The 24,611-nt window shown below is 43.4% G+C and overlaps 1 protein-coding gene across 1 annotated transcript in view; it reads left to right on the top strand.

Annotated features, from left to right (window-relative positions):
• Window positions 1-24,611, top strand: part of LOC141153976 (NACHT, LRR and PYD domains-containing protein 3-like) — a 93,665-nt gene that overhangs the window by 51,082 nt on the left and 17,972 nt on the right. The window contains exons 2-7 of the mRNA XM_073639307.1: window positions 6,006-6,053; window positions 8,479-8,642; window positions 8,916-9,087; window positions 11,311-11,376; window positions 18,811-20,509; window positions 23,281-23,451. Of these exons, the coding sequence (XP_073495408.1) occupies window positions 6,029-6,053; window positions 8,479-8,642; window positions 8,916-9,087; window positions 11,311-11,376; window positions 18,811-20,509; window positions 23,281-23,451 (2,297 nt within the window). The 5' untranslated portion in view covers window positions 6,006-6,028. The remainder of the gene's footprint in view (window positions 1-6,005; window positions 6,054-8,478; window positions 8,643-8,915; window positions 9,088-11,310; window positions 11,377-18,810; window positions 20,510-23,280; window positions 23,452-24,611) is intronic.

The following is a 24,611-nucleotide window of genomic DNA, read 5'->3' as shown; positions in this document are numbered from 1 at the left end:
TATGGGGGGGGACATCCTGCATGGGGCATTATATGGGGGGGACAAGTGACACCCTGTATGGGGCATTATATGGGGGGGGGGCAGTGTCTTGTATGGAGCATTATATGGGGCCAGTATCTTGTATGGAGCGTTATATGGGGGCCAGTATACCGTGTGGAGCGATTCTCCAGTTTCTGAGCTATTGTGGAATTTACAAAAGATATCACTCATGTAATGTAAGAAGTGATATCTTTGGCATTGTACTATACCTATATTTCTCTGCGGTATCTGTGCATCATGAATCGTGGTATGTGCTAAAGGGGCCACTGAGACTCTTTCGCCCAGGGCCCAGAAAAACCTGGAGCCGGCCCTCCGTTTAAGAATTGACGGTATTGATAACTCTGCTTTAATATGTGATGTAATTGTGGGGCAGGAGTGTTTTTTTGTTTGTTTTGCTTTTAATTTTTTTATTTCTCTTAATAGAACTTAAAAAAAAAATTAACAAATTCAATCTTCATTAAAAACGCTCAGGGTAAATTCACACGGACATTTTTTATGGATTTTACATTCTGATTTGTGTGCAGGAGCTCCGCAGTCTGATACGGTTGCCAGTTAAATGCATGACATTCCCACAAATATTATCTACACGTTGCTGAAAATGTGTCCTTCCCTGATCTATCGTACAGATATGAGTGTATGAGTGGTAACGTACATCTGCATTCTCCTGCTCGTCTATTTCTGGTTCCTGGAAGTTCCTACACTATTTATTGCAGTGGCGAGCTTGCAAGTCCTACATGACCCCACAACTATTTCTGGTCAGCAGCTGGTCCACACAGTAGAGACAGTGCAGATGCCAATGGTTTCTCACATTCAGCTATCCTCTGCTGGGACTATGAGTCGGGCACAAGTACACCACCCCCATGGAAAAAATAAATAAAATAGCCCTGGAGGTATACGCCTTTCTTGCCTCCAACACTGAAACTGAGGAGACAATCCTACTTTTTTTCTAATTTCTTTCTCATCCAACAAGGACGAACCGTCATCAAGACGCCACAAAGCCCCCAGCGAGTGATCCCATGTGGACACCATCTCGCTAAAATTACAAGACTCAGATTTCTGATTTTATCGGCAGCTCAGGAATGCGATTTGACAGGTGCAAGCTACGACAACTAAATCAATAAAACTAAAGAGAAAATATCTGCACTCTGAAATGCAAAACACTGAATCTAGAAAATTGCAACTGCATTACTGCCGTAGAAAATAGGTAAACGCTATAATATGTACATATGAAATACAGAAAAACGGAACTGCAATATTGCTACAGAACAAATTGCTACATAAAAAATGAAGGTACTTGGCGCATAAATTAGCCAGTTCATAACAGCCCAACTTCCAACGATAAGGTGTACCCTTTTGTTGGGGATCTAACCTGATATAATACCTCTCCTGCGCTGAAAAGCCTGCAATTTATAGGGCAGGAAGGATCCAGCTAATTAAAACTGCCTTAGGCTGATGGGTGTAGGAGTGCTCAGGTCAGAAGGAATTTACTGCAAACAGAAAAAACTGACCGGGACATTCAAACTAGTGTGTACAGGTGCAAGATAGGACAAGTTGCAGACACCGAGCCCTCGCGGGCAGGTTCCTCTCTCCTACTGTAACAGTCAGTGTCTTGTATTGTTGAAGATTATTGTACTTGCTTTTTTTTTTGGAATAAATGCCATTATAATAAATAATAACTGAGTCAATAAAACTAATAAAAAATAGCTGAACTCTGAAATTCAAAATATTGAATCCAGAGGTGTCATATCAGGTTAGGTCCCCAACAATAAGGTACGCCTTGTCGTTGGTTGTGGGGCTCTCATGAATTGGCCAATTTATGCGCTAAGTACCTTCATTTTTTTCTGTAGCAATATTGCAGTTCCATTTTTCTATATTTCATATGTACTTACTATAGCGTTCACCTATTTTCTATGGCAGTAGAGCATGTTCCAATTTTCTAGATTCAATGTTTTGTATTTCAGAGTGCAGATATTTTTTCTCAGTCTACAGTAAGTTATATACCAATCTGCGTCTTGTTCACACAGGAAGATTTATTTAAAGTTCATAGTCTTCCAGCATAAAGAAAAACAAACAGCTTTTTCTTCAGCATAAGACCCAGCAAAGAAAAACAAAGTTATCCATAACATAGAATGGGCTCACCCAGTCAGAATAAGGTCCAGACTCTTACAGCGGAAAGGGGTCTTCTTGCCTCTCACTCACAGACACCGACTGAGGCAGCTGATCTGCCTTAAATAGGCCATTCAAAGCCTGGAAGGGGAGATATCGGAACTGACAATCCCACCCAGCTCCTTTGGCCATTCCTAAAACCAGTCTCAAAATCCGGGCCCATTAAAAACCTTTTCAGTACTGTCTGTGCTGGAGCCTGCTTTTCCGGGCTTCACACCACCTTGGTGACACATATCTCCTGTCCAGGACCTGTGCAACTACCACCTTTCAGGAGATATTGAAAAAGACAGAAATTCTGCAATATTGGAATGAGAAAACTCAACATAACACTCTAATGACCCAGACACTCTTGAAAGCAATTCGAAGGTTTGGGCATTATAACAATGATACAGCCTCCCTGGTAGGACACCACATTTGATCATCAATCATGTAAAAAACAAATTTTATATATTTCCTAAAGGGACCTCTACATAAATGAGTCCCTAATCCACTTCAAGGGAAGGCTTAAATTCTGACTTTGACAATACTTGCGCAGTAAAAGGGAACAGTAGTGAACAAACAGTGCGATATTAGAACAAGGAACACGCACAGATTTAGAATTTATGAAGGGAAGACACTTGGATTGAATCCCCGTAATCCAACTTCTGTAAGAGGGAAAGTTGTGTAGGATGTGATGTACCCACTGCTGCTCCAGAGGTACCACCTTTACCTGGATAACTACTACACCAGCATCTCACTCTTCACGTCCATCTTTGCCAGGGGTATCACAACATGCGGTACATTGCGTGGAGAAAATCCTGCTGAAAATGCTGTCGGCTGAATGTAAGCAATCTGTGTATGGGGGGATTAGATTATTAGCAGAACGGTGAGTGTGTGTAGGGTGCGGACAGAGGTGTAGGGTGGTGTAGTCCTGTGGAGAGCTATGTGGGTGAGCATGATAAAGTAATATTGTTTTATCCAAAGGATTGGCAACCATTACACAGCGAGATGGAAAACAAAAGCAGTTGTAGCGCCAATGGTGAAGAGCCTGAGGTTTGAGGGGGGGGGGGATGAAGGGGGAGATGTAGTGACCACTCACCTGGTCCTGTTGTGCAAAGGAGCCCCGCACAACAAGGGAAAACGCTTCCAGGTGGGAGTCTGTGAGATGACCACAGCTTAGCAGGAACTGCTGTAGGAAGTTTCTGTCTGCTTCAGCGGTCACATGACCAGGACCGTGTGACCGAAGTGGGCATTCCACAATGACAACACGGCAGGTCCTGTAGTAGGCTAGTTGTAAACAGAGCAGCTTCCACTGCTCTCCACAGGGGAGATTAGCAATCAAGAAAGAAGGAATTGTGCGGTGTTAGTGAAGCGCTAGAACAACTAGACAGGGGATTAGGTTATAACACACAAACCTTTTATTGTTTACTACGCTCTCTAACGCCACGACGCATTTCGATAGCAGAAGCTATCTTCCTCAGGTAGATTAGAGAGCAAATGAAAGAGCAACCATTTTATATAGGGTAGGTGCACCAATCAAAGGACACTAACAATTATGACAACACAGGAAATACAAAACAGGAAGAAAAAAAAAAAGAAGTAGAAGAAATGAATATCATATAAATATGAATATAAATACTACATTAGATCAAAAGGTTAAAAAAGAGGATAAAAGATGCCACAGTATACCCAATAGTGTCATGATGTACTAAAAGCAGGGATTATAAATAAAATATAAAAAAAAATCAATAAAAACTAGTAATGCGTGAATAAGAACCAAGAGAGAAATAGGGTTAATGAATCGCATTCTCAATCGTTAAATTAAGGCCCTCAGGGGACAGAGTGCCCAATCTAAAAATCCAATAACTCTCACGATTAAACGACCCAAGCGGTCAGTCGTGGTTTCAGCAATCTGATCAATAATTTTAAGCCTTAAGTCAGTAGGATCCTTATTATGCGCCACAGAAAAATGTTTAGAAACGCTATGTAGAAGGAAACCACTACGAATGTTAGACCTATGCTTATTCATCCGTGCATGCATGGCCTGTATTGTACGGCCCACGTATTGTAGGCCGCACGTACATTCAAGGAGATATACCACGAACATGGAGTGACGGTTTAAAAATTGTCTAATGGTATATGTTTTGCTAGTGGTATTCGAGGAGAAAGTCTTTGAACCACTCAAGATACTCTGGCAACACATGCATTTTGGGGACCCAAAAGAGAAACAACCACTGATCAAATTGCCCATGCCGATAGGTTGGGTTGGAGAGGATTCACATAGCGTATTGCTAGGAGCCACCATATTGCGGAGGTTCTTACCCCTTCTGAACACCACCCTTGGTTCATCAGGAAGGTGCCTAGAGAGGACCGGATCGCTCTTAAGGATAAACCAGAATTTGTCTAGTAACTTCTGGATGTTCCTGTGAGACTGGTTATAAGTAGTCACCAGGCTGCAGTTACTCAACTCAGTAGCGTCATCAGGGTTTTTATCACTGGCCGAAGTCGTACTCTTAACAATACTGTCTTGGGAACGGAGCTGTTTTTTTTTGATACAGGACTCTTGAGATAATGCTCTACATTTCTGAAAGGCATCACTCAGTAATTTCTGTGGATATCCTTTTAGCCTGAACCTTTTGAGGATTTTGGCCTCCAGGGCAAAATCAGAATTATTAGTGCAGTTTTTTTTTATCCTCCAGTATTGGCCATATAGTACGTTTTGGACCCATCTAGGGAGGTGTCCACTGTCAAAGCAAAGGTAGCTGTTAACATCAACCTGTTTAAAATGGGTAGATGTGGACAACCTCCCCGAGGGGTCAACCCGCACCAAAAGGTCGAAATAATGGAGGGCTGTTTCTGACACAGTTGCTGTAAAGGTAAGACCCCATGTATTCAAATTTAATTCTTCCACAAACATAGATGCCTCCTCTTTAGTCCCTGACCACAAAAAGAAGAGATCATCAATGAAACGCTTCTCTTCTTTTTGTGGTCAGGGACTAAAGAGGAGGCATCTGTTTGTGGAAGAATTAAATTTGAATACATGGGGTCGTACCTTTACAGCAACTGTGTTAGAAACAGCCCTCCATTATTTGGACCTTTTGGTGCGGGTTGACCCCTCGGGAAGGTTGTCCACATCTACCCATTCTAAAGCTCCCGTCACACTAAGCGAGATCGCTGCTGAGTCACAAGTTTTGTGACGCAACAGCGACCTCAGTAGCGATCTCGCTATGTTTGACACTTAGCAGCGACGTGGCCCCTGCTGTGAGATCGCTGGTCGTGTCGGAATGGTCTGGCCATTTCTTTGATCGTTGAGGTCCCGCAGGGTAGCATGCATCGGTGTGTTTGACACCTTACCAACGACCTTGTTGACGACTCGGACACAGAAACACATAGGCGTGCATCGTTATACAGATCGTTACGGGTCGCCGCATCGTTGCTGCGTCGTTGGGAAGATCTGACTGTTTGACAGCTCACCAGCGACCACATAGCGACGCAGCAACGATCCCTGACAGGTCGTATCGTTGTCGGGATCGCTGTAGTTTCGCTTAGTGTGACGGTACCTTAACACCACACAATTCCTTCTTTCTTGATTACACAGCGAGAGACATCAGTGTGGCGGCTGGATAGGAATATGAGCCTGGATGTTGCATACCTGATAGGTTGGAAATTGGTGCTTTAGGGAGCATGAATCATCTGATAGGTTTCCTTGGAGGTTTTCACTATCAGAAATTATGGACTAAATATGTTCTCATACAGGGAGAGGAAAAATGTCTTTTATCTTATTTTTGCTTCTAAAAGTTTCCTTTTTTTTTATCTTGCAGGGAATTTTTCAGTGATCTCAGGAATGAGTATAATAACTCCCAGTGATGGTAAGGATTCATCATCTTTTTTTCCTACCTTCATGCAACAATGTTATAACTGCTGTTGAGTAATGATTCTCAGTTTTGGGTTGTACGAGTAAAACCCCACTTGGTTCTTCAGTCCACTCTCGATGGTTCCTATTTGCTCATGTAAAAACTGGCCAGTGGAAACGACGAACTCACACAGAGAACAAGTTGTGTGGTTATGACACTACCTGACCCAAAGTAATGAGAAAAGTTGGGAAAGTATTACATAGATGTGTCCAATTACCACCCCAACTTGGGCATTGGCCCCCAATCAGAAATTACATTAACATGTCACACAGACACCACCATTACCTATGTAAAGTCACGGATATTGGTAATGAACTAAAACCTAAAAAGCTTTGCTCTGGGGTCTGCATGTGTGGATAGAGCGCAGGAGCTAAGCCTGTCCCACAAAGAGTATATGCCGGCTATGTCACACAGTTGGCAATTGTATCTAACAGCCATGGACGTAGCCGAGCTCCGATCGCTGCTGTTAACCATTTAAATGCTGCTGTCAATTTGTGACAGCCAGGTGAAATGACAGAACATGGGCGCTAGGAGCAGGAAGGTGCCCATCAAAAGAAACTTGGCGTGGAGCTTCGATGGGTTGAGGTAACCTCAAAGTAATGTTCAGAACACCTCATGGGCTCCAAAGAAGATAAGATCTTTTCTAGTAAGATCTAGTAACATAGTTGGATCTCTAGATAATATACATTGCCGCTAAATTCATTGCCATTCTTATAGCCAAAAAGTTACCCTTTATTGGGATATTTAGAAAAAAAATGTCCCCATGTTGTCGTGAAACTTAACTGGATCCTTCACATCCAAATCTGTCCAAAGTTTGTGCTTTCTTAAAGGACAAAACATCCATTTGAACCCATAAAAGGAGCCATCAAATTCCTTCCTGTAAAGTAATCTTAAAAAGTATTTAGAGTGCGAGAAATACAGGCTCCTTCTCTTCAAGGACCTCACGTAATATCAGATGACATCCACTCAAGCTAAATCCATCCTTCTTGACTAAAGTAGTGAGACTTCCACAGGTCTCAAGAGATTATTGTCATTTCTTTCTGCAGCAATCAAAAAACTATTCACATCACTGGTTGGTGTAATTCACGACAGGATAGGCCCTTCCAGAGGGAGAGATGCTTCTAGAAACTGCTTTCGAGTAGAGATCTCCCTCAATCAAAGTGGACCTATTATCATACTATGTTGCCCTATGTAAGGACAGGATATTATTTAGTCTCTTCCGCTCCAATATTAGTCAGCACAACACAATAAATACCGTATACCACTGTGCCATCTACACCATCAATGTCAGCTGATAGCAATTTCTCAAAGTCTCCCATTACACAAGTATGTTTCGATCTGCCAAGTGGGCATATGTTCTCCATCTTGGGCTTAGCTCCCAAAAAAACAAAAGTATCAGTTGGCCTAAATTACACAGGCCTCATTGTTCTAACCCGACATTCTCCAACTGAATATCAGAAATGAATACACATTAGATGGTTGTCATGGCTAGGTACGTTGCCAGGTTTTCACCCGTACAGACAGGGCCTGAGATTGGAGTAATTCCCTCTTTGCCCTATGTTCTTGCCTTTATTCTTGTCACTCTTTCTCTTCTTCTCCCGTCCGCATTCCCTTCCGTTTCTCCTTCATCTTATTGTTGCTTGGTGACTCCACACATCTTGACTATATTGGAAGAGGAGGAGGGTTCTGCCATCAAGAAAGCAACTTCCTGAGACCTGATGATCTTGCCCTCTGATTTGCTATAGCTCATCTCTCATGTGATATTTATGTGATCAAATGCACATATTAAGCGTCACAGACTCCTACTCCTCCTGTTGTAGATTATAATATTCTTATATATTATGATCATACCCTTTTTTATACTTCAATATTGTTTTCTTTACTTTGAGTTGAAGTTAGCATCAGATGGGTGAAGTTAGAAGACTGTGTCGAGCTTACAATATGGAGGAACTTCTCTGTCTAGAGAGATACAATGACTGCTTAGGTATCTCCATCTTTCTGATGTACTTACATTTCTTTACTTTTTACCTATACAAATAGCCTTTTCACAGAGGAGGAACTCTAATGCCAACTGCTGGAAGCCACAATTATAAAAGCCAATATTGACTTTCTAAAGAGCTTTTTGTAGTAGCTGCAAAGTCACAGCGATTTTTCCAAAACGGTTGTGACTTTGCTGAAATTTTACAGTTGTGTGAAATACTCAATCTAAAATATGAAAAAAAAGTCTCTCCTCATTGTGCCTGTAAATTCTCGGTGGTTGTGGATTCATCATTAGTGGATTCTTCTACGACGATCCAGGACAGGAATATTCTACATAAAATGCCGTCCGTCTTCTGCAGCTTCTAGAAGATTTTATTCTTGTGTCTCCTTAATTTCCTAGATGATGAGATGCAGGAGTTTTACCGGCAGCTTTGTCAGTATGAACACCATGCCCTGCGGATGATACATGAGTATTTCCAGGACGATCTGCTCCACATTGTGGAGAACTTGAGTCCTCGATTACTTCTGGGTGAACTGCAGTCTCGAAATACCCCTGATGTCCAGGTGAGACAAGAACTGCCGGTGCTGTATACATGTATCCCATGTGTTATCAGAACAGTTTTGTTCATGTCACCATCCTGCTGTCAATAGATACTGGGAAATAATCTGATTGTTACTTGTGGATTCAGGAAGGATTTTCTGTTCCACTATTCCATATATTTGTCTTTCTCTGGGCCAGGACAATATACAGAAGACTTACATCCCTGAAATAACTTTGCTAACCTTTTCCTATTTCTGTAAAATGAACCTTATTTGTGACTTTTTTCCTTTTTCTAGAAATACCAAGTTCTAGAAAATGATAGAAAGACCTTAGCCCGGGAGTTACTACAGGATATCTTCTCCAAAGGAAGAGAAGCCGTGATCAGATTGTGGGTCAGTCTTTATGTCTTACGGAGGAGTTATGGATCCCCCGGGCTTCACGCCGTACTAGATGAGCTCCATCATAAAGGTAACATTTGTATCACACGTTAGTTATGAAATTGGCGTTTTTATATCTCACGTTGACCTCAATAATGATGATTTCCACTGGATCAGTGATTTAGAGAGGGGCACGTACATAGAGGATTATTTCTATTGTCGGAAGAAAGGATTCACATAGTAGCTCTTACATTCGTCTCCTTGGAAGTCTTCAGATAAATACCAATGACGTTTGCACCCTTAGCTTTTCTTGAATTACGTTATGGTACACCAATGTATCCTGGTATTAATTAAATGCGATGCTGTAGCACCCACAAAAAATATATTAACATGGGACTCATGGGTTATAGACGGCCAACTGATGACTTTCGTAAAACATCTATCAGATTTCCTTTATACTTTTCTGTTTAACATCTTGCATCACATTCAGCTCCGGATACGTCGAGGTTTAAAGAAAAATTAAGAAAGCGGACATGTGTACTTGATAAATTTTCTGACCAATGCACAGGTTTTGCTGGTTGAAAGAAGAGTCTCATATTTGCCGTACGTCATAAGCACATTACTTGGTTTCCACCATCTCTTCCACAGCTGTTGCTGCATTTGTATCAGTCGTACATTCAGACTTATTCTGAAGCAGCCAAGTTTTTATGGAAGATGAAACATAAAACTTAGGTTGCTTGTCCACTGCAGCTGAGTGAGGTTGGATGAAGTAGAAATCAGGTTCACATTATGTCTGTTATGCTTGAGTAGCAACTCACTCTGGAAATTAGGTAACAAACTAAAAAAACTGCAACTGACCCTGCCGGTTCCTGTACAGACTAGAGATCCTTACCCCGCAGTCCCTGGTGGTTCCTGTGTGAGCAGAGATAGCCAACCACAGACTACAAGATGGCGGCTTGGACCTAAACTGCCTAAAAGGCAGTTGAGCGCTTCACATTCCTCCTAAAGACCTAGAGGGTAGAGCAGAGTGTGAACTACCTGCAAAAGGAAAAGTGTGCTGAAAAAGGAAAGATACTAGAGTGAGTAAAGTGAAGAATACAAACTGTTGGAGAATATGCTACTTACTTACTAACAACAAACAGAAGGTAGCTGCAAGTAAACAATAGAAACAGCAAAGATAACTCTAGCTGGAATTTCTCTGACTGGTTTTGACTTACAGAAGAATGGCTTAACATCCAAATGAAAGCTATTACCAGCAGGAAATGCCAGCTGGGGGAAAGAATATAAAGCCGCACCTGAAAGGTGATAGGACAGACAAATAAAAACATCTGGTTTAAGCTAAACAGACTGCAGCCAGAATAGCAGAATCAAAACACCCAAAGAAAAGGTGTGTCTGCTGTAGCTCAGTGGAAAGAAAAGCCGACCACAAAACACAAGCTCAAGAGTTCGAACCCAGAAGAATGACAATGTCACCATGAGCGCACCACCTGAGAGATTGCCCCACAGTCCTAATAGGTGCAGGGAAATGCTAAAGCAGCAGCTGATATAGAGAGGGATATAGTGATATAGAGATGGGATGTATGCCCGGCCCAAAACTGGTGACGTTCTAATGCCAAGCATGGCTGTAAGCTTGAGAAATCCAGAGATCCATGTGATTTGTTAATGTGATATAATCCAGATCACAACAGTGGAGTTCGGCTCACGTGACCGCATTCCAGAAGACTGAGAAAAAAGGCTCACAAATACAAGTGCATTGCAAAGTTGAAGTGGGGGATGGAGAGGGAAAATTCTGAAAAAGGCCAATCCCTGTAATGTATTGTAGTAAGTATAATCTAATATCTCATATTTCTACAGAATTCTAAATATAATATATCACCTTGTAGACAGAAGTATGGCAGTGCGTAGGGATTACTACCACTGGAGAACATCTCATATTATCGATATTGGTGACAAGCGTGCTGAGTTGCCACATTACTACATTGTTTAGCTTTTTTTGTAGATGTGTAGCACATCGTGGATGAACAAATGTAGGTCTTTCATTAGCAACGAGTCTTCGCCCCTGATAGCACAGTGTCATTTCCACATTGGTGGCAAGAGACGTGAGATATAGAATATATTTGCGCTGACTGATCCTGATTCAGTCGTTTTTCTTGATGGAGTACAAAGAATGGAGCGAGGAGTCAGGAGCGCTGGTATTTGTGTGATGTCGACTTTGGATATATTCCTATGGGTGATGGACCAGACTCCATTCCGTATTAGTATTTTATTTGTACATGCCGCACTAGGAAATCATTCATAACTTATTTCTTATTAGGTGACACTCTGGTGGAGCAAATCCAACTGGATGAACATGGATACCAACTTTCCTCAGAACTGAAAGGTAAGTGCACATATTATAGTAAAAACTCTCATAGATGCAGTGGAGACACGGGAGGTCAGTGGGTGCTCTCGTCTGCTGTCCTGAGACCGCATTGACCAGGGCTCATCCCACTGAATGCCCGCTCTCCTTTCCTTTGGGCATAATACCTCTCAGACTACACAGGGTGGGAGTAAAATAGTGTAGCAATACTTTATTGAAGCACCAAACAGAAAAGTCCCAGCAAAATACCCAAGATGGTGCAAAATTACAGAGTCTCAGCCTTCCGCTGACTCACCGGGATTAGAGCAACTTCGACTTCAGGGCTTGCAGGGTCGACTACCCCCCAATATTAGCACACCGATTTGGGCGGGCACCCACAGAGAGGAGGTAACGACAAGCTTAGGAAGCTGACAATCCATTGAGGCACGTGGCCAGGTGACCAGAGGGTCCCAACCTGGCTTCTCTGAATGTCTCCACGGAACCAGGTGACAGGTGGGTCCCAATCCTGGCTTCCCCGAACATCTCCATGGGGGCAGGTGATGGGTGGGTCCAAATCCTGGCTTCCCCAAACATCTGCATCGGTTCAGTGATGGTCAATGGAGCAGATCTGTATTCTTCTAGCCAGGGCCATGGTCCCTTAAGCTGGCATTCTGTAGAATGTCAAATCTGTGTCCCTCTTGATGGAGCCATGGTGTCCTGGCAACTATCCTGTAGAATGTTCCTGGCTGTTGTTTTGTAGAGTTTCCTCTAATTCCCCTTTGCAGAATGATAGAAATCCCTTTTTATACCCACATCTGTGGTTCAGGTCATCATCCACATGTCAGGGGGAAGGTGGGATGAGTTTAACTCTCATTGTTTGAGTATTTAATCAATCTGCATAGTTTGCCCTTCACTGCTCTGCAGGTCAACAAGCCACAAGGACCCACACAATAGTCAATCAACATATTAACAAACATTGATTGTTCAATGACGCTACGTTCCTGTCTTGCAAAGATAGCAGACAATAAACTGTAGGAGCTGATATAAGAGGCAAACAGCAGCCATTCATCAATTCAGAAACAACAATTCAATAGTCAAACGTTCAAACAATAGTCTATGATTCTTGACCTACCAGAAGAAAAACACTTAAATTCTAGAGTCCACATTCAGGCTCATGAATAATAGTCAATGTTTCTTGGCCTACTGAAAGTAGAGGTCTGGATAATTAAGATTAAATGCTGTGTCGTCACATATGCCAATAACCTAAACCAATACAATTGACTGTGGGCAGAGTTTGTGTTCTATACACAAATACTGGCTTAATGGTAGGATAATGGGTTTCCCACCAGAAATGAGACTTCTTTAAGCCACATTGGGGCAGATCTACTTACGCTGTCTAACTTTTGGATAGTACAAATTAAAGGCTGGACAATGCTAAAGGGATTGCTCACTACTTAAATGCTACAGTGCCCCATACAAAATAAAAATCACACTCACTTCCCAGAGCAATGCCTCTTCTAGAATGTTGACGCTGTTATGTGACACTGTAAGGTTACACGAGCGCTGCAATATTAACACTTCCGTCAGTTGGAACCGTGATGGCTGCAGCCCATCAGCAGCCACTGATCTGCTGCAGCGCCGATGTTACATAAGGTCACATGAACGCCAGCAGCACCAAAATTGCTAAAACAGCGCTCCTTGAGCAAATCACCCAATAGCGTTACGGTTAAAATGCGCCAGACTTATCACTGGCTCACACTGTTTGAAAAATATAGGGTACTAGATGGTGGCCCGATTCTAACGCATCGGGTATTCTAGCATATGTCTCCCGACCCTCCTTTATAATGCCCCATGCAGGAAGTCACATCTCCCGCATATAATACCCAATGCAGGATGTCACATCCCCCGCATATAATGCCCCATGCAGGAAGTCACATCCCCCATATATAATGCCCCATGCAGGATGTCACCTCTCCCCCCATATAATGCCCCATGCAGGATGTCACCTCTCCCCCCCATATAATGCCCCATGCAGGATGTCACCTCTCCCCCCATATAATGCCCCATGCAGGATGTCACCTCTCCCCCTATATAATACCCCATGCAGAATGTCACCTCTCCCCCATATAATGCCCCATGTAGGATGTGACCTCTCCCCCCATATAATGCCCCATGCAGGATGTGACCTCTCCCCCCATATAATGCCCCATGCAGGATGTGACCTCTCCCCCCATATAATGTCCCATGCAGGATGTCACCTCTCCCCCATATAATGCCCCATGCAGGATGTGACCTCTCCCCCCATATAATGCCCCATGCAGGATGTCACCTCTCCCCCATATAATGCCCCATGTAGGATGTCACCTCTCCCCCATATATTGCCCCATGCAGGATGTGACCTCTCCCCCCATATATTGCCCCATGCAGGATGTCACCTCTCCCCCATATAATGCCCCATGTAGGATGTGACCTCTCCCCCCATATAATGCCCCATGCAGGATGTGACCTCTCCCCCCATATAATGTCCCATGCAGGATGTCACCTCTCCCCCATATAATGCCCCATGCAGGATGTGACCTCTCCCCCCATATAATGCCCCATGCAGGATGTGACCTCTCCCCCCATATAATGCCCCATGCAGGATGTGACCTCTCCCCCATATAATGCCCCATGTAGGATGTCACCTCTCCCCCATATAATGCCCCATGCAGGATGTGACCTCTCCCCCCATATATTGCCCCATGCAGGATGTCACCTCTCCCCCATATAATGCCCTATGTAGGATGTCACCTCTCCCCCATATAATGCTCCATGCAGGATGTGACCTCTCCCCCCATATAATGCCCCATGCAGGAAGTCACATCTCCCCCCCATATAATGCCCCATGCAGGATGTCACCTCTCCCCCCATATAATGCCCCATGCAGGATGTCACCTCTCCCCCCATATAATGCCCCATGCAGGATGTCACCTCTCCCCCCCATATAATGCCCCATGCAGGATGTCACCTCTCCCCCCATATAATGCCCCATGCAGGATGTCACCTCTCCCCCTATATAATACCCCATGCAGAATGTCACCTCTCCCCCATATAATGCCCCATGTAGGATGTGACCTCTCCCCCCATATAATGCCCCATGCAGGATGTGACCTCTCCCCCCATATAATGCCCCATGCAGGATGTGACCTCTCCCCCCATATAATGTCCCATGCAGGATGTCACCTCTCCCCCATATAATGCCCCATGCAGGATGTGACCTCTCCCCCCATATAATGCCCCATGCAGGATGTGACCTCTCCCCCCATATAATGCCCCATGCAGGATGTCACCTCTCCCCCATATAATGCCCCATGTAGGATGTCACCTCTCCCCCATATATTGCCCCATGCAGGATGTGACCTCTCCCCCCATATATTGCCCCATGCAGGATGTCACCTCTCCCCCATATAATGCCCCATGTAGGATGTCACCTCTCCCCCATATAATGCTCCATGTAGGATGTGACCTCTCCCCCCATATAATGCCCCATGTAGGATGTGACCTCTCCCCCCATATAATGCCCCATGCAGGATGTCACCTCTCCCCCATATAATGCCCCATGCAGGATGTGACCTCTCCCCCCATATAATGCCCCATGCAGGAAGTCATATCCCCTGTATATCCATCCCCCCATAGTGCCCCACGCAGGTCCCCTATGGCCCCATACAAAAAAAAAAAAAAAAAAATCCAATACTCACCTCTCTTCTCAGCTGCTTCTCTGGACTCCAGCGTAGCCGGCATCTTCCCGCTGTGCGCTGTGACCGGTCAGGAGAGAGCGCGGTGTAAAGACATCACCGCGCCCTCTGACCTGAGATGTCACAGAGCATCAGCGGAAGACACAGGAGCTGCTGCGGAGGCACGGGGAGGGGTAAGTATGACGCCGGGGTCCTGATCGAGCGGGGGGAGGGACGGGAGGAGAGGAGAGGGGAGAGGGGAGGGGAGGGGTAAGAATGATGCCGGGTGCCGGGGTCCTGATCGAGCGGGGGGAGGGATGGGAGGAGAGGGGAGGGGAGAGGAGGGGAGGGGCGTCACACTTGTCCTCGGGAGATAAGCGGCCGTAGCCGCTGATCTCCCGACGATAGCCGCATGTAGGTCAGCGGCGCCTGCGGTCGGGGGACTTATACTGCGAGTAGCCGGCTGCATCTCCCGGCTGCATCGCCGCTGACCTCCGTGCCGCACATGAGCCGCTAACGGCCGCCATGTTTTTCAGAAATGCCGCATCGCTGATTGGCCGCGGCCGGACCAATCAGCGACCCGGGATTTCCAGGACAGACAGACAGACAGACAGACAGATAGAGAGACAGACAGACAGACAGACGGGATAAGACAATTATATAGTAGATTCTTAGAAATGTTCTATTCTAAGTTGGGGAAAATACATATATTCTTGTACCGTGTTAGCCAGTAGATAGAAAAATATTTAGATTTGAGAGTCCTCAGTGGTTGATACCTTTGAATGGCTAGCTAAAAAGATGGTAACAAATTGCAAACTTTCGAGACTATGCAGGTCTCTTCATCAGGCATAGTATAACACAAAATCTGAAGAGTCACATATTTATACACAATAAGACACAAAAATAATACAATAGATAAGAGACAGGTGATGAAAAGCAGAGTTATTATGGAAGAGATAAACAGTTCTGGCTATAAATATTTTAGCAGTTAATAAATAAGGAGTGTGAAGGTTTTATTGTCCTGTGACTAGGTCCAGTGTAATGATGGCCTCACAAGTCTGAGGGGCACATTCCTTAGTTGATGTCGAATGACATAAATCCATGCGACACATTCATTCCTGCTCTGAAAGTGTTAAAGGTCATCATCAGTTTATATTCTGAAATTCTTCTTTATCTTTGAGATTTGAAGTTGTCTTTTAATACCAGTAATTTCATGTCTTTTATGCTGTGATCAGGGGAGCAAAAATGCTTGACTACAGGTAGATCTATTATTTTTTCTTTAATTGTGTGGTGATGATGATTCATCCTTGTCCTAAGTTTTTGCCCTGTCTCCCCTACATACAGACCCCCAGCTGGACATTTGGTACATATAATTAAGTACACTACATTAGATGTGATACAGCTGAACGTACCAGGGATCTTGTAGTCCTGATGTGAGTTGGGGATCTTTATCTTGTCTGTGGTTTTCCATTTTTTCTGGTTGCAAGGAAAGGTTCCTGTAGCTGGTGGAGATGACAGGGAGCTTCTGACAATGATGCTTCTTAGATTTAGGGGCTGCCTGAAACACAGAAGTGGGGGGTCTGGAAATATGGATTGTAATCAGGCATCTTTTTGTAGTAAGGGTTGTAGTTTCCGTGCAGCTCTCCTTAGCGCCTCCAGATTTGGATTGTAGGTGACTACTAGAGGCACCCGGTTGCTTTCTTGTTTAGTTTCGTAATGTAGGAGATGATTCCTTGATATTCTGGTGGCTCTTGTAATCTGGTTCTCAATTGTTCTCGGATGGTAGCCCTGATTCAAAAAGGTCTTTCTGAGGCCATCAAGGTGTTTGTCTCTATCCATATGGTTGGAACATATCTGATTGTATCTGATGGCTTGGCTGTAGACGACAATAGAGTTTTTTTATGTGTTTTGGATGGAAACTGTCCCATTTAAGGTATGTAGGACGGTCGATTGGTTTCCGGTACAAGGATGTCTCTATTTCATTGTTCTGTAGCTTGATGATGGTGTCCAAAAAGTTAATTTCAGTACAGGAGTAGTTGAGTGTCACATCAGGACTACAAGATCCCAGGTACGTTCAGCTGGATCACATCCAATGTAGTGTACTTAATTATATGTACCAAATGTTCAGCCGGGGGTCTTTATGTAGGGGAGACAGGGCAAAAACTTAGGACAAGGATGAATCATCATCGCCACACAATTAAAGAAAAAAGAATAGATCTGCCTGTAGTCAAGCATTTTTGTTCCCCTGATCATAGCATAAAAGACATGAAATTACTGGTATTAAAAGGTAACTTCAAATCTCAAAGAGAACGAAGAATCTCAGAATATAAACTGATGATGACCTTTAACACTTTCAGAGCAGTAATGAGTGTGTCGCATGGATTTATGTCATTTGACATCAACTAAGGAATGTGCCCCTCAGACTTGTGAGGCCATCATAACACTGGACCTAGTCACAGGACAATAAAACCTTCACACTCCTATCTATTAACTGCTAAAATATTTATAGCCAGAACTGTTTCTCTTCTATAATAACTCTGCTTTTCATCACCTGTCTTATCTATTGCATTATTTTTGTGTCTTACTGTGTATAATTATGTGACTCTTCACATTTTGTGTTATACTAGCCTGATGCAGAAGCCTGAGTAGCCTGGAAAGCTTGCAATTTGTTACCATCTTTTCAGTTTTTCAGTTAGCCATTAAAAGGTATCAACCACTGAGGACTCTCAAATCTAAATATTTTTCTATTCTAAGTTTACACCATCTTTAACTTGGCTTACTTTGGTCAACCAAGTTACACCAAATTTCGGCAGTTTTAGAGTACGGGTAGGCCATGCTTTGTGGGAGTTGACAAAAAAAGTGTGTAAAACATGTAATAAATGTGGGTCATTGGTTTGTTTGTGCAAATTTAGGCAGAATTTTGTTGTGTGTAAATGAATCATTTCCATAATTGTGTACCTGGTCAGACTAAAGGAATCTCCACAATCTTAAACCTGAAGTTGTCCCATCTGGGATATTTATGGCAAATCAGCAGGATAAGCCATAAATGTCCAATAGGTGCAAGTCCTTTAGTCTAACGTCAGTGTCTGACCTCACAACTGATCATCTGGATGAATGGCCAAAATTCCCATAGAAACATCCAAAATCTTGTAGAAACAAAAGATGTTTAAAACAAAAGTATTTTCTTTGTTGGATTCTTGTATTGTAACCAAATGATTCTTCTGGCACATGTCTGGTCAAGGCTATGGATATGTCAACCACATATAACAGAATGATATCTCATCATAGTTTAATTCTAACTTTGTAGAAAGACACGCATAGGAAGAAATGTATTTACTAAGAAAAATGATCTGGAATTATGTCGTAAAGTGCTCAAAATTGTACCACACTTTTTATGCCAATTTTATCATGAGGTTTGGACAGCTTTTACACATAGTTTAAGTTTTAATAAACTGTATAGAAAAATAAATGTAATTAGCACTAATGTCTTTAAGATGTGCACTATATTTTGATACATAAATTAGTGTAAATGCACGGCCCACCTAACATGTGGCCAATATATTCTGCTATTATACGGTGTGCACTTCTATTGCAAACTGCACCATTTATGAATCGCCTCCATTTCTTCATATCCAGTCCAGCGGATAAAATACATCTCTGATCACAAAAATGGGCGCAAACAATAATAAAGTGGTTACTGATTTTGGATAAAATCTTAATTTTTTTTCAGCTTCCTTATTTTCCATCTTTTTTTTTTCTATAGACGTCCAGAAACTTCACAAGCAACATTTACATGAAAAAACGAAAACACTTGTAGAGAACAAATCTCCGGGATGTAATCAGCGAGAAGAAAGTTTTCCATTCTGTACACGTTATGTGAACCTCATCATTGCCTCCACTGATCACTTTAGGGAACGCTCTGAGAATGAGCTGATACACAGTGGTGTAAAACATGAGAAATATTTAAAGAAAAAACAAATTGAACTCCAACGCATTTTTCCAAACAAATTATTCCGCTGGTGTCACCGATCCAGAGTTGTGCCCCATATGGTAATGGTGAGCGGTGTGCCCGGTGTAGGGAAGACCACCCTGATGCAGAAGTTTGTCTATGATTGGGTGAGGGGCGATTTCTACCAAAGATTCTCCTTTGTCTTTTTCTTTCAATTTCGGGAACTGAACAGACTGGATAATGTTAGTCTGGAGACCCTGATCCTTCATCAGTACCCATATCTGGCTCCGCAGCTCGGGAACATCTTACAGGATCCAGAGAAACTTCTCTTTATATTTGATGGCTTAGATGAAAGTCTTCATACAATGGATTTCACATCCCGTCACTTGTGCTCTCATCCTAAACTGCCCGAACCTTGTGGTCAGATTGTCGTTAGTTTGGTGAGAAAGTCTCTTCTGAAAGGTTGTTCTGTTCTGATGACCAGTCGCCCAACCACACTGGCATCTATAGATTGTAGTGTTTTCCATAGGGTAGTTGAAATCATTGGATTTTTTCCAGAAGAACGAAGGATATACTTTGAAAATTTCTTCTCTAAAAGTGAACAGGCAGAAAAGGCTTTTAGTTACGTGAAGCAGAATGAGACATTGTACACGTTCTGTTACCTCCCGTCCTACTGCTGGATCATCTGTACAGTGTTATCCAGAAGCTTCCAGGACACAAGTAGTGATCAGCCGGTGTCATTATTACCCAGAACTGTGACACAACTCTTTGCCATATTTATCGCCAACATCCTGTCCAATCACAGTCTGCACAAAAGTGACGCTCAGCAGCTCCTGAGGTCCATCGGGTGGATGGCAGAACATGGGGTGATGAACCACCAGGTTATTTTTGATGACAGAGATCTGGATTCTTTCCATGTGGACAAGAAGTCAAAGCTTTTATCAAGTTTTCTGATGGAATCGGATGAACCTGTGGCCTATTCCTTCTTACATCTCACTGTGCAGGAATTCTTCTCCGCCTTGGTGCATTATGTGGATTATTCTCCTGAGAAGTTACAGAAATCACTAAAAGACGCCAGATCGTATTCTGATGGTCGCGGTGAAATGTTCCTCCGGTTCCTGTGTGGTCTATCAGATGGCTCCACCAGGTCATTTCTAGCTGGATATCTGGACCCTCAAGCAGCTCAGGCCTCCATAGATGTCATCACTTGGGTGAAGGACTTATTTATGGAAGAACAAAACTTGAAGAAAAGTGAAGACAAGAAGCGACGTCTTCTCAATACATTTTTCTATCTGTATGAAACACGGAATAAGGCTCTGGTGTGGGAATCACTAAAATTGTACACAAGTTTTGACTTCTCTTATGTTCACATGTCATCTCTAGACTGCACGGTGTTAGCATTTATTCTGAAAACCTGCACAAACATAGAAAAACTCAATCTAACCAGATGTTCCTTAGATATTGAAGGATTAGAAAGACTTGCACCAGCATTACATAATGTCCAGAGTCTGAGGTAAAATGTTAATTTATAGTACGAGTGTATGTGTTCATATGATATATACATACATATACATGTATACATACACACATTGGGATGGGGATAAAAGAATTGATACACCTACACATTACTCCTGCGGGAGCTTTTATGACATCCACCTCTATATCCATTGACGTTAATATTGGGTTTCTCCCTTCCCAACTCTTCCAATTGTTGCTAGAACAAAACACAACAGCTTGCACTTGTCTGGGAAGGATTTTTACAAGATTTTGGAGGTGTCTGTATGAATTTGGAAGTGTCTGTAGGAAGAGCATTGGTGAGGTCAGACCATGGCGACGGATGAGAGTAGCTGGCTCAGAATCTCAATTCTAGTTCCTACTGTTGGTGATCAATAGGGTTGAGATCCGGCCTCTCCGGTTCTGGTCAAGTATTTCCACACCAAATTCCCCCAACCACAGTCCTGCTGGAACAATATATATGACCAGCGCTGGAAACACTAGATCGACAAGGATCTGAGACACTGAGGGGACTTTTATAAGGCCTAAAGAAACACACAAAAAAGAGATGAAGGTGCTAATGCTAACTAGTCAAATTCAGGCTTTCGTTTCTTAGAGGATTTTGGAAAAATGAAACAACCACATTCATATCTATAGACAGCTTTTACACATTGTCTCTATAATGTGTTTTTTTTCCTATACATTTTCCCCAGATTGACAAAATAACATAGAAGGGAAATTGTCAGTGAAAACATGGGCTGAGAAAAAATTTCTTATATGTAGCAGAAACTGACAAACCACCATAGAGGTCAATAAGATTCGTTGGGTGTCATTCTTAATAGAAACAGGTGCAGTCGTGAACAACTCATAAAGGGTGCGTACTTGTGCAGCCTTGCATCACAGAATACACCCAGTCCTGCTTTATTCCTCTATCAGGGAGAAAGCTCTGCAATATCACATCACACACAGCACCACATGGTCAGTAAGAGTTTGTATCAGGTTGGAGAACACAGAATGTACTGAGACCTACAACAAATAGTGGAGGAAGGAGAGTTGTCAACCACTGATCAGGGCCGCCATTAAGGGCATTACTGCCCTTACTGCTGTATGGGGCCCAGTGAACAGCAATAAGGAGCGGGGGCCCGGTCCGGAGCCCCCCTCGTGCTTCTGTTCACAGGGCCCTGGGGTATCGCATGCTGGAGTGCCACAGGCGGCGTACATCTCAGCTCAGGGAGCTTCAGCCTTAGAACTCTCATGGCCCGATGGCCATGCAGCTCCAAGGGAGTCCGTCCGCCTCTTCGGTGACGTGCTGGAGGCGGCGTGTACGCGATGATGGCATCGAGCTCCTGTGTATAATGTCACTGGTGATCACTGTATTATCTGTACAATATACACTATATACAGAGCTCCTGTGTATAATGTCACTGGTAATCACTGTATTATCTGTACAGTATACACTATATACAGAGCTCCTGTGTATAATGTCACTGGTGATCCCTGTATTACCTGTACACTATACACTATGTACAGAGCTCCTGTGTATAATGTCACTTGTGATCACTGTATTACCTGAACACTGACACTATATACAGAGCTCCTATGAATAATGTCACTGGTGATCCCTGTATTACCTGTACATTGACACTATGTGCAGAGCTCCTGTGCATAATGTCACTGGTGATCCCTGTATTACCTGTACATTGACACTATGCGCAGAGCTCCTGTGCATAATGTCACTGGTGATCCCTGTATTACCTGTACACTGACACTATATACAGAGCTCCTATGTATAATGTCACTGGTGATCACTGTATTACCTGTACACTGACACTACACACTGTATACTATGTACAGAGCTCCTGTGTATTATGGCACTTATTGTAATATTAGTATTATGTTTTCTTTAATAATGATCAGTATTGCAGTATTCGGTCACTATGTGGTGGTAATATGAGGTCTGGTCACAGTGTGGAGGTATTTGTTCCTTGTATGTTTTATTATTCTGTCACTATGTGGTCATAATATGTGGTCCGGCTATGGCGTGACAGTATTTGTCCCTTGTGTGTGATATTATTGGTCATTTTAAAAAATTTATTTGACACATTCCCTTAAAGAAAAATAAATAAAAATATACCTAAAAAGAGTACTGGTTATAATAAGAAATGTTTAACGGGTTAGAGTAGAGTAGGGCCCGGCCAGAAGAGTCTCCTTGTCGTGGTGGCGGCTTAAAAAATCTTTTGGCCAAAACAAAAACTGATGGCTATGTATGTGATCTGGTGTTCGATGGGAACTGTTAATGTGTGATTGGTGAGGATGTGGTGCAGAAGTGGAGTTTTTCCAAGAGTGGGCGGTGGGATTGTGGAAGGTTCAAGCTGTTGAGGAGGAGCTGGAGTGGAGCCTGGATGGAGTCACAAGGGGGCCCGAAAATTTTGCCAGTATGGGGCCCTGAAATTCCTGGTGGCAGCCCTGCCACTGATGACCGGTGACAAGTTCCTCCATCAGCTTTACGTCTATTGTTCATTACATGTGCTTCAATAATAACTGGTTTAAGACATGTGATAAAGTGAGGACATTACCCAGTGATCTGAAATTCTAAAACATTGAATTTCATGTGAGTGGACACATCATACAACAACCGGCAGTCCTGACATCCACCACACACAGGATTGACGACATTTATGAAGATAGTGACACATTAATGAGACATTTTCTCTCCATATTCATAATGCTCAGATTGCATACTAAGGCTTTAAAAACAAGTCACCCACATCTCATCTTCTTATCTTACAGTTTGTCTGAGAACAATCTACAAGACATTTCCTGCATACAGTTGGCATCTATAATAAAGAATAATCGATCACTGAAGAAACTTGATCTACGTAATAACCATCTGAGTGGTCCTCACTTCAGTGACTTGATAGAAGCTCTGTCCAGTCCAGACTGCAGGATAGAGGAATTACGGTGAATATAAGAGACGTGTACAGGACGGAGACGTGCGAGTATAAGAGACATGTACAGGATGGAGACGTGCGAGTATAAGAGACGTGTACAGGACGGAGACGTGTGAGTATAAGAGACATGTACAGGATGGAGACGTGCGAGTATAAGAGACGTGTACAGGACGGAGACGTGCGGGTATAAGAGACGTGTACAGGATGGAGACGTGCGAGTATAAGAGACGTGTACAGGATGGAGACGTGCGAGTATAAGAGACGTGTACAGGATGGAGACGTGCGGGTATAAGAGACGTGTACAGGACGGATACGTGCGAGTATAAGAGACGTGTACAGGACGGAGACATGCGAGTATAAGAGACGTGTACAGGAGGAGACGTGCGAGTATAAGAGACGTGTACAGGACGGATACGTGCGAGTATAAAAGATGTGTACAAGACAGAGACGTGCGAGTATAAGAGACGTGTACAGGACGGAGACATGCGAGTATAAGAGACGTGTACAGGATGGAGACGTGCGAGTATAAGAGACGTGTACAGGACGGAGACATGCGAGTATAAGAGACGTGTACAGGATGGAGACGTGCGAGTATAAGAGACGTGTACAGGACGGAGACATGCGAGTATAAGAGACGTGTACAGGACGGAGACGTGCGAGTATAAGAGACGTGTACAGGACGGAGACATGCGAGTATAAGAGACGTGTACAGGACGGAGACATGCGAGTATAAGAGACGTGTACAGGACGGAGACGTGCGAGTATAAGAGACGTGTACAGGATGGAGACGTGCGAGTATAAGAGACGTGTACAGGACGGAGACGTGCGAGTATAAGAGACGTGTACAGGTTGGAGACGTGCGAGTATAAGACGTGTACAGGACGGAGACGTGCGAGTATAAGAGACGTGTACAGGACGGAGACGTGCGAGTATAAGAGACGTGTACAGGATGGAGACATGCGAGTATAAGAGACGTGTACAGGATGGAGACGTGCGGGTATAACAGACGTGTACAGGACGGAGACGTGCGAGTATAAGAGACGTGTACAGGACGGAGACGTGCGAGTATAACAGACGTGTACAGGACGGAGACGTGCGAGTATAAGAGACGTGTACAGGACGGAGACGTGTGAGTATAAGAGACATGTACAGGATGGAGACGTGCGAGTA

The sequence above is a fragment of the Phyllobates terribilis genome, unplaced genomic scaffold (genome assembly GCF_046119375.1).
Source record: "Phyllobates terribilis strain yellow unplaced genomic scaffold, ASM4611937v1 Scaffold_7__3_contigs__length_470593459, whole genome shotgun sequence".
Taxonomy (NCBI): Eukaryota; Metazoa; Chordata; class Amphibia; order Anura; family Dendrobatidae; genus Phyllobates; species Phyllobates terribilis.
Note: the sequence above shows the minus strand (reverse complement) of the source record. Positions and strands in the feature narration are given on the sequence as shown.